General features: G+C 38.2%; 1 protein-coding gene across 1 annotated transcript; it reads right to left on the minus strand.

Moving 5' to 3' along the window:
• Positions 1–166: 166 nt before the first annotated feature.
• On the minus strand, positions 167–10212 carry LOC125242735 (membrane alanyl aminopeptidase-like). Its single transcript, XM_048151655.1, has 15 exons — positions 10146–10212; positions 9187–9761; positions 8939–9106; positions 8467–8784; positions 7794–7977; positions 7040–7281; positions 5954–6146; positions 5400–5589; positions 4585–4685; positions 4316–4492; positions 4058–4245; positions 1581–1748; positions 1023–1169; positions 874–943; positions 167–632 (listed from the first exon to the last, which is right to left on the minus strand). The coding sequence occupies exons 1-15, from the start codon at positions 10146–10148 to the stop codon at positions 315–317; spliced, it is 3042 nt and encodes a 1013-aa protein (XP_048007612.1). The 5' UTR covers positions 10149–10212; the 3' UTR covers positions 167–314.
• Positions 10213–10878: the final 666 nt, after the last annotated feature.

The raw sequence follows: 10878 nt of genomic DNA on the forward strand, positions 1-10878 counted from the left end.
TATCTTAGCTACACTAGCAGCGCCTACTATATTAATTATTTATCTACCTCATTACTCTGTGGGTGGTACAACTGGTACAACTATATTACGTAGGTGGTATAAAATACTCCTACAGTTAAAAAAATAGTTTTAATGAAAGAGTAGGGGATAATTAGAAACGAAATAATAAATTATCACCATATTTATTATTTTTACAATATTTACAAAGAGGGTAATCTTAATAAATTAATTCTTCTTATACAGCTTACAAATGGTACATATTATGTAGAATTTTATTTGCGTACTTCCAGAAAATCAATATTGTTAAGTTTAAATTAAAGAACGTAATGGAAAATGGCAGCCATGCAAATGGCGGACACGGATAAAAATTTCGTCACAGCGGAGTCAGGGAGGTCAGGTGTTTCTGGTTGGGTGAGCTCCGGCCTAGTCTCAAGCTCCGGAGCAGGAGCTTCCGTGGGCGGTGGCTGAGTGGTGGTCGTCACAGGCTGGTAGCCCGCAGTGAGGAAGTTGTTGACGTCGTCGATAATTCCGGCCGTCCATTGGAGGGACTGTCTGGTGGACTCGGCTCCGTTCATTACGGTCTGGTACGATGTTCCCAGGAGAGTCTGGTTTTGGGTTGCCCATTGTTGGAACTGTGGAATAAATTTTGTAGTTACTTGCAAATGTAATTTAATAATAGACAGGATGTAGGTAGGTTTTTTTAATCTTAAAATAGGTTATTAATTAGAATATGCCTGATATGAAGATAAGATTAACAATTTTTGTCCTAAAGAAATATTTTCGAGGTCATGACTAATATTATTATGATCTGATGGCCATTTAATTTACGAAAATCAATAGTATGTATTTCACAATGAAAGTAAAGGTACTAACCGCAACAATTTCAGCTTCAGATCTCAATCTACTTGACACGTAAGACAAAGGAGTGGCAATATCTGCAAACCTGAAAAAGAGGCTACTATTAACACAAATTCTTTAATACAAAACAAAAAGAAATGCTGAAAATAATGAAAGAAACTTACGCATTAGCAACTAAGGCGTAGTTGTTTTGGATGAATCTAAACAAGATCTGTGTGTTGGCTTCGTTGCCGGAAGCGGCGGCATTTAAAGCGGTGGTGTAGTCCTGACGACGAATCACATAGTTGTCGGTGAAGAGGTCTACTAAGAACCTACAAGTAATAACAATTAAGTACTACCTAGTTTTTTTCATATTTGAAAGTGTTGAAATAGAAGTTTTTACCCAAAACATCAAACATAAAACCAAACGGAGGTTCATATAATTAAAAATTTAGAACAATTATGTACTGTATCAATGGATGAATTCTAATGTCTTGTCTCTTTCATAAAAGCCTCACTAGTCTGAATCCTCTGTAAATAATTTGATTTTTTTTGTCATTTAGACTCAACTGCCGACGGGCATCCTGACTCTGCACGGTGGCCACATTCGTACATTTGTAAGAAAGGAAGAGAACATAATTTATAATTTGGAAAATTTTGGAAGCTAAGCTTATTCTGTAATACTTTTAGAAGTTTTTATAGTTAAGCTTACTAATAACATTATAGAAATGCAAAATACTCACTGCTCCAGAGAATCAGCGGAAGAAGTGCAACCTAAAGTCTGTATGATGAGAATTTTCTCAGTATACACGTTGTGCTGGATGAAGCGGTTGCGCAAGAAGTTGAAATGTTCCGAGGTGCCTTCACGAAGAGCGTTGCAGTAAACGTAATCTCGGTTATCAGGGTACACTCTGTAGAAAGGAAATTTTATTATTCACTTATTAAAAATACGAATCATTGAAATACTGGCGTACCAATAAATCAACCTAGCTCCAAAAAAAGCAAAGCATGAACTATAGGTGATGACATAGAAATAAATGCCTTTAAAATTAGTCAAGCGCAGGACCATACAACCTTTGCAGGCCAAAGCACAACCAAATAGGCCAGACCAACTAGTTTGAGGCGTAAGTTTATATCACTAGAATTCGACTCTTCAGATATAATGAAATGAAATGAAATGAAATGAAATGAAATGAAATATTTATTTTTCCAAGTAGGCATATTACAATGCGCTTATGAACGTCAAATAAAACTACGCCGGCTCTAACCCTACGCCTCAGCCTCGAGAAGATTTCAGTCCCCCCTCAGTTGGAGGAGGGTATCCACTATGGGACCGGCAAGAAACTCGGCGGGTCACTTCTTTTCAAAACATTACATCTTATAATTAACATGCATTAAAAAAAACAAGATACAATTTAATAAGCAAAAGTATTCATAAAAAAAAATATTAACACAAGAAATTATACAAAGTACAAAGCTATTATGATTATTAATAAGAGATGTTAGAGATGTATAGAGTCTCTAAGTGTCAAAGTACATCTAAAAAAAACCGGCTAAGAGCGTGTCGGGCCACGCTCAGTGTAGGGTTCCGTAGTTTTCCGTATTTTTCTCAAAAACTACTGAACCTATCAAGTTCAAAACAATTTTCCTAGAAAGTCTTTATGAAGTTCTACTTTTGTGATTTTTTTCATAATTTTTAAATATATGGTTCAAAAGTTAGAGGGGGGGGACGCACTTTTTTTTCCTTTAGGAGCGATTATTTCCGAAACTATTAATATTATCAAAAAACTATCTTAGTAAACCCTTATTCATTTTTAAATACCTATCCAACAATATATCACAAGTTGGGGTTGGAATGAAAAAAAATATCAGCCCCCACTTCACATGTAGGGGGGGTACCCTAATAAAACATTTTTTTCCATTTTTTATTTTTGCACTTTGTTAGCGTGATTGATATACATATCGGTACCAAATTTCAGCTTTCTAGTGCTAACGGTTACTGAGATTATCCGCGGACGGACGGACGGACGGACGGACGGACGGACGGACGGACGGACAGACAGACATGGCGAAACTATAAGGGTTCCTAGTTGACTACGGAACCCTAAAAATTATACATGAAGAAAAAAAACGAATAACTAAAATAACTTTAGAGTTGTAAAAGACTCTTGTTGTCTTAAGCAAAGAAAAAAAAATATATATATATATATATGGTCTCCAAGAGTCAGAAAGAAAAATAAACAAACAAGGACCGAACAGAGTGCCTCAACGTAATCTCATTCAAAATTAATGTTACATAGAATAGCATAGCCCCTATTAGCTGAAACAGACCGGTCTTCACAAACAGCACCCGTTCACGAATATGGCGCGCATCTCAGCCATCGCCTCCCTCAACCTTCATTCGGGAAGGTGGCGACCCGATCAACGACGTCACCGTAAGCAAAGACTTTTTAGCGAAAAGGTCCCCACAGTCAATTATAATTAATGGGATATAATAAAAAATAAAAATTTGGAGGTGTAAAGGTTCTCCAAGTGTCAAAAGAACTAGAAATAGAAAAAAAATGCGTATGAAATACAAATTTCACGTCAAGAGACTGTTAAGCTAGCAATCTCCAACTAATTCTACAGAATACATAACTAGTATGTACTCAACAAGTCAATATATATACCAAATTATAATTATACAATAATAAGGATCAATAATTTAAACAGCCAGTAGCAACAGCGCCTTAAGCATGACACAATGTCTCCCCGGGACACTGCTAGCAAAACTATGACAGATTTTGAGCCTGGATAGTCGGCCATGGTGTAGTATCTCCCAGGTAATCATCAATTTTGTAGTACCCCTTTTTGAGAAGTGTACTTTTTATGTACTTCTTGAATGAAGTAAAGGGCAGATCCCATGCCTCTAAGGGTACTTTATTATAAAATGTTACAGTTTCCCAGGAACGATTTCTTCACTTTCTGTAGACGAAACTTGGAAACCGCTAGCTTATGTTTGTTCCGTGTATTATAACTATGAATATCTGACAGTTTCTTAAAGGACTCTATATTCTTATGAGTATACATTATCACATCTAGTATGTATTGTGAAGCTAACTGTAAGGATGTCTATCTCCTTAAAGCGTTCCTTCAGTGAGTCACGTGACGCCATGTTGTAGATAGATCGTATTGCCCGTTTCTGGAGAGTTTCTTTCTATAGATATTTGACTAGACTTACTCCGTATTAGAGTTCATTAATTCGTTGAACTGGGCGACCGCAGCGGCACGGCACCCATCTCTGTTGATCTGGCACATAATAGGAGCCAGTTGCCAGCGAAGATACGATCTCATAAAGTCTTCGGGCTCTGAAGTTGGGTAGTAGGTAAGGTCTGTCATGACTGTAGTGGCCCATTGAGCGATCAGAGCCTAAAAATTAATTAGAATTACAAAATCAAACCAGCCAGTAGATTTTCGTGTTCGTGAAAGTGAAACTTACCTCAAGAGGTTCCAGGTAGACGGTGCCAGCTAGCCTGTTTCTCAGCCAGGTAAAGCCAGTCATAGCAGCCACCCATGGGGCGTAGTCGGTCTCAAACTCCAGGAAGGTGAGAATGTTCAGAGCCTTGGTATAGCTCATGATGCCAGAGCGGGCGTATTGGAAGACATCGTTGACGATCTGTATAAAATAGTAAAATCAAATATCAGTTACTGTTACTCTGTAAACTCTTTTTGTCAAGGACGAAAGGAATTACACTTCGTCATTTTTACCTGAGCCTTGTTATATTCGTGAATCTGGGTTCTAGCATTTCCTCTTAGGGCAATGGTAATAATATCCCAAGTGTAGTCATCGTAATTTACGCGGTAGAAGCCTGAAATAAAATACGATATCAAGGAAAAAAATCTCACTGTAAACTATTTCTTACTGTGTAATTTATGATAGTTATATTAGGTACGTAAAATGAAGGTACGTACGTAACATAATTATCGTATGCACTAGAGTCATCATTGCATTGTCCTGCGTATCCTTTTTAAGTTTACAAATTTTGGTCTGGTTTGATCATACATGTACAACATTAAGTATCTAAATGCGACGAGAGTTGCGATGGTGTGGTCATATCTCCCGTACGTCTAATGACAGAGTTGCTAAGCGCATCTTCTACTCAGAGTTGCAAAGTGGCAAGCGGAGACAGGGCGGCCAACTTTTGCGCTACAAAGATGTGCTTAAGCGTCACATGCGGAGATGTGACATTGAACCATCGCACTCGCATCGGCACAAGATTGGCCGAAGTGGAGGCATACAGTGAGAACAAAAGTGCAAGCCTTCGAAGAACAGAGACGAGTGGAACTTGACGCCAAGCGCGACGAGATTAAGGCCCAACCACCTGCAGCCATCAACTATAATTTCATCGGAGGGGTGCTGACATGCAGTGAGTGTTGGTCGTACATTCACTGCAAAAATAGGCTACGTCAGCCACCTGAGAGCTCACGACCGTCTCCTTACAATAATAAGCCAAAACCCAGTCGCTGAGGCCGAAACTGGCCGGGACAGGATGATGATGATGATGACAACATTAAGTACATACCAGTCTGTTGCCTGTTAAACAGGACCCACTCATCGCCGACAGAGCCGCGGTTGATGACAGTGACAGCTTTGCGGAGAATATGCGAAGGCTTTGTGTTGGTGAAATCAGGGTTACTGGCACTGGAGAAGGTGATCGGGATGATCCATTGAGAGGTGATGTTGGAGTAGCCGGTGTTGAGGTCGAATCGCCGCTAGAAAATGCAAACAATGATGTAAAGTCTTCGGGTTTCGAGTAAAATCCGACGCAATCGTAAATTAGACACTATTAACTTGTCTTATAATATCGTTCTAAAATTCGAAGGCGGATTTTTACAGGACGAACCTGTTTGAAATGTAAAATACATGCTGGTGAAATAAAACACCTGAAGCGGCGGGTCCATGAAGTATAAACGCCGCAAGCTGATAATTATATTATATCATGATAACGATAGAAATATACGTGAGCCTTATTTTTCAACTAGTATTAAGATGAATTGTAAAACTAAATTACTTGAAAACGGAAACAAATCAACTTTTAGACAATCACTAAAAGGAAAATAATAAATCAATTCTTACCTGATGAATAGTCATATCGCCAGTTTGATGATCGACCTGCACGTAAAGTATGGGATGTCCGGCCTGATAGGTGAAAGAGCGGTAATATTCAACCAAAGAGAAATCGGGTCCATACTCTGCAAGAGCACCAGCAGCTACACCCGCCTGTTCCAAAGCAGTGGAGAGATCTAGCGGGACGGCCGTGTTGAACTGCCTGTCAACATAAAAATGAAATAATCTCCTACCTATGATAATCGACGTGAAAAATTAAAAGTACCAATAGAATAATATATTTGCAACCTAGAACAAGTAAAATACGAAGACATAGGAAAAGGGAGCTGCAAAACCAGCATGTACCATTTCAAATGCATTGTCAAGATGAAGACCAAAATTAAGACGTTTTAGGTCTTTGGGTGGTTAGAGATTAGTAATATAGTATTTTATGCAACTGGTGGTTAAAAGAGGTCAAAAAAGGTGAGTGGCGTGGGTAACAATTTGAGGCGAAGCCGAAAATTATTAATAAAGACGCCACGAGCATTTTTTGACTCAGTTAAACACCGTTGCATACAATACTTTTTCTACGACCAAGCACTTATTTTGAAAGAAAATTATAAATCTACAAATACCTACTTTCAGTCATCTTAGTTATCTAGTGGACCGCCTACCATTTTGAATATGCAGTTTGAGTGCAAACATGAAAATAAAACTGTCTATGGTATGGTTCTTTGAAGCCTGGCCACTAAGACGAATCGAGCCGAGTTGAATCGAGTTCTCATACATTTGAATGCGATTCGACGCGTCGCCAATGAACGCAGCAGAAAACGAAGAAGTCTCGACTCTGCGAATTGGTTTGTTAAGTTGGTAGCAATGTAAATACATTCTACTAAATGTTACTGCTACTAAATGTTTTCAGGGAATAGACTAGATAGACTTGTCCTGACATCTTTTATGTAGGGTTTTAAAGTTCTATGCACGACCTTGTAACTCACGAATAACAGTACGGGAGTAGAAAAAATAATTTATAAAAGATCTGTCCACGATGGAAAAAATAAGCATAGGTAACTTTACTGTCCTAGTTCTGAGAGCGTCTATAAAAATTATACTTACCTATTAATCAAATAATTTCTCAGACCAGCTCTATGAACATTATGACCTAGAAGGTGTTCAGTCATCCTGATAACTGAGGCGCCCTTGTTGTACGACAGGGTTGAGAACATGGTTCGGATCTGGACAGGGTCACCGATGCCAGTCTCGGACAAACGATGAGCGCTGGCCACGGAGTCACTGAGCAAGGCTGTGTGGACTTGCTCTGTTATAAATCTGGTTTCGAAACCCATGTAATCTTCGACCTGGAAATATGGAGATTTATGAAGTTTTCCAACTATTTTTGTGAATTATTTTATTGTAACCGAAGACTTACTTGTGCACTTTGCTACATTTATCTATTTTTGTTTTGATATGCCTATCAAACGTGAGGTAAATTTCTGAGTTGTTAATTGTTATCATTATCAACTATTTTTTTTTGTTGTTCAGACTTTTTTTTATACCACGTCGGTGGCAAACAGGTATACGGCCCGCCTTATGGAAAGCGGTCACCGTAACCTATGGACGCCTGCAACTCAAGGGGTGTCACATGCGCGTTGCCGACCCATTAGAAACTTGTACACACCTTTTTTGAAGAACCCCATACTGTAGTTCATCGGGAATACCTCGGTAGGGAGCTCATTCCACAGCCGGAGCGTCTGCGTTTATGGGTCATTTGATCACAAAATGGAAATATTTAGGTTTGACACTTGAATTTCAATAGCTAATCACAGTACTATTAATTCCAGTAAGTAATTAAGTAAATATGGTTACTTACCCAGTTAGTTAGGAAATATTGGTAGTATCTTGCAAAGCCTTCGTTGAGCCAAAAATCACCCCACCAGTTGCAAGTGACCAAGTTACCGAACCACATGTGGGCGATTTCATGAGATAAGATGTAGGCGATTAGCTGCTTATAGTAGTTGTTGGTGTGAGTGGGATCGTACATGAGGTAGGCTTCTCTGAGAAATAATACGTTTGATGACAATAGTGCTCATTGCAAAGGATTCACGAATACTTTTAAGCATTAGACACATTTAGGCAGGAATATGAACGATTTTGTGAAGTAATTAGAATATTACAACCGATTTTCTAACATAAAGACAGCGTGTTTGCGATAATCTTATTTAATTATTAGGTACTTGATCTTACAAAACTAGACAGGCTCTACTAACATATTGGAAATAATAAAGAGCAAACTAGTTCAAAATTGTAAAGTAATTTATATGTATATGTATGTATAAACTTGTATAACACAGGATAGGTACTAAAAAGGTGAAGTTATCCCTACAAGGCATATTTTCCAGCTAAAATAAAATAATATGAATTATGAGTAGATAAAATGTGATGAAGAACGATACAAAAGTATAGCAATCTAATTAACAAAATAATTTTTATTAAATTGTCTGATTGTAGTTTGCAAGAACGTCGTGACATCATGTTCATCTTACCTGTATACAAGGAGTCCCCAGTTCTCCATAGCACCAGCGGAGAAGTCAGGGATGGCAGCTTGGGTCATCTTCATGTTTTCATTCATGGTGTAGAAGTTATAGTTGGTGTGGTCATTCATCTCAGCCAATAACTCCTGACCCACTTCTAACGCGTACTGTCCCTGGTCGGTAGAAAGAGCATTGGGACGGGCAATAACTTCGTAAATCAGTTCGTTGTTGGCATTGGTAACAGGCAGACTATCATATTCAGCGACAATCATAGCCAAAAGATAAGTAGACATTACAGGTGTTACGTGGTAAAGGTCATCTTCGTAGCCACTGTAAAATAAGTAGATGATGAAATATTACAAATCAGGTGCGACTAAGGTCAACCACTGGCCAGTTTATAATAATTAAAAAAAAAAACAGATGAGAAATGACCTTCCACAGGTATACCTATTAGAACTTATTTACAAAGATCTTTAGCACTTACGGAGACCCAGTAACGGCAGTGGTTGAAGCTCGACGCATTAATGACCAGCTGCCATAACTGATCGGTCGTCGAATGGTAATTTCGAATGTAGCTTTCAAGTTGGGCTCATCATAGCAAGGGAATGCTCTGCGAGCGGCGGTCGCCTGGAAGTGAGTACTAGCCATCCAGCTAAAAGAAGAGTATATTTTATATTAAGAATTCAATTAGTCGTATTGTTATAGAAGAAATGCCAAGAATATGAATCTTACCTAACTTCATCGTTGTAGTTGTTCCTAAACCAACTCTTGTAAATACCAGTCATATCTTCACGCATTGGAGCCGAAAAATTGATAGTCAAAGTGTAAACAACCGTATTAGTTGCATTATAAGCAAGAGTGCCGGTGCTAAGGTTGATTTTAAGGAAATTAAAGGCAGGTTCTTCCTCAGACGTGACAGGTATAGACGTAGTGCCCTGGACAAGAGTTACTGATCCGATAGTCAGGGCATCAGAGTGGATAACGATCTGATTAACTCCCGCTTGAGTTGCCTCTAATTGAATATTAACTGTGCCACTGAAAGATTGTGGAGTAGACGTAAAGTCCATGATCCAAAGAAGATTGTAATGAGAAGGCTTTGTGGTGGTCGGCAGTCTGTATGCTGCCGCTGCTTCTTCGTCAAATGCAACTGCGCCAAAATTTTCTCTTTGCAGTTGCAAATTTTCAAAGATTTCTCCTTGCAGTTGTTCATCTCCAAATATTGTGGTTTTTGGCTTTGGGGGTTCTTGCGGAAATCCGTTGGCACAGTAACATGCCACAGCAAATATGAGGAGTTTCATGGCCACCAACTAAACATGGCATTAAAATAATCAGTTAATAACTGATTGATCCCAATACTTATGTTAAATTATTTTTAACCCTTAAATGCACCTGACCTTGACAGAGATTTATTCAAATTTGAATTTTGACTTGTTGCCAATAGAGTCAAAAATAGATAATGCATTTAAGGGTTAAGCATATTTTAGACAACAATGATTTGGCATTTGATTTAAATTTATCTTTAAATTGACGGTATTATGAAAAGATTTTGGCTTAATACTTGGTAAATGTAGATGTAACATTTTGACTTTGTAAAATCAACCTTCATAAGAAAGACGACCGATTATTAAATGTTTATCCTGATTAACATATTTTGCAATAATTGCAAAAATTATTTGGGACATAAAACTTACCATTATACTGCCGGGTTGTCATGAAACTGATTAGGAACAACGAATAGCATTATCAACGATATTGCTGATAATTTTATAATCTCTCAGTATATTATTTACATAGGTAATGAGATAAAAAAAAAATGATAATTACGAAACTCAATACATTTTGTAGATAGGTATGTAGTTTTGATTGAACATCTTGCCTGATGAAACAGAGCGGCAGTGACATTTTGGTTAACGACAGCAATTGTGGTAATTGAAATAGAAAACTCAGTTGGCGTATCTTTTTGTTATTTCTGCCTTTTACAGGCTAGGTCTTAGAACCACGCGTTTTTAGATTTCACGAACTTTTGGACGCCTCCCGAGTGTCCCTATCGATATGAAAAACAAACATCTCAATTACGATGTCACGTCAAGCAATCATGACGTAACATCAGCAATGGACGTTTTGTGGCGCTTCGAAAATTCTATCTCGCTTAATATAAACCGCTTACGCAAAGTAGTGCTGGCAGCTCGTAATCTCGGAGTTTGCTCTGATTAAGGCAAGGAAAAAAATGTTTTAAGTTTTAAATTATACCTACTACACTTTCTATTTTGATGAACTTTCATTTTATACTTTCTACCTTCCATTCCATTTCTTCCATTTCCATTTAAGCAATAGAGGGCCTACACAGGCTCTGTGCTTAGGGCCTCGGATATTCCTCTTAATACGCCACTGAGTGCTGCACATACCCAAGCAAGTGTTTCATTG

Source organism: Leguminivora glycinivorella, chromosome 3 (genome assembly GCF_023078275.1).
Source record: "Leguminivora glycinivorella isolate SPB_JAAS2020 chromosome 3, LegGlyc_1.1, whole genome shotgun sequence".
In the NCBI taxonomy this organism is placed as follows: Eukaryota; Metazoa; Arthropoda; class Insecta; order Lepidoptera; family Tortricidae; genus Leguminivora; species Leguminivora glycinivorella.

What these genes read in the sequence shown, in the direction of transcription:
- LOC125242735 (XM_048151655.1), bottom strand. An exon ending in ACGAATATAACAAGGCTCAG is followed by an intron (nt 4,493 to 4,584) that starts GTAAAAATGACG and finishes TATTTTATACAG; the next exon opens with ATCGTCAACGATGTCTTCCA. An exon ending in TACGCCTTAGTTGCTAATGC is followed by an intron (nt 944 to 1,022) that starts GTAAGTTTCTTT and finishes CCTCTTTTTCAG; the next exon opens with GTTTGCAGATATTGCCACTC.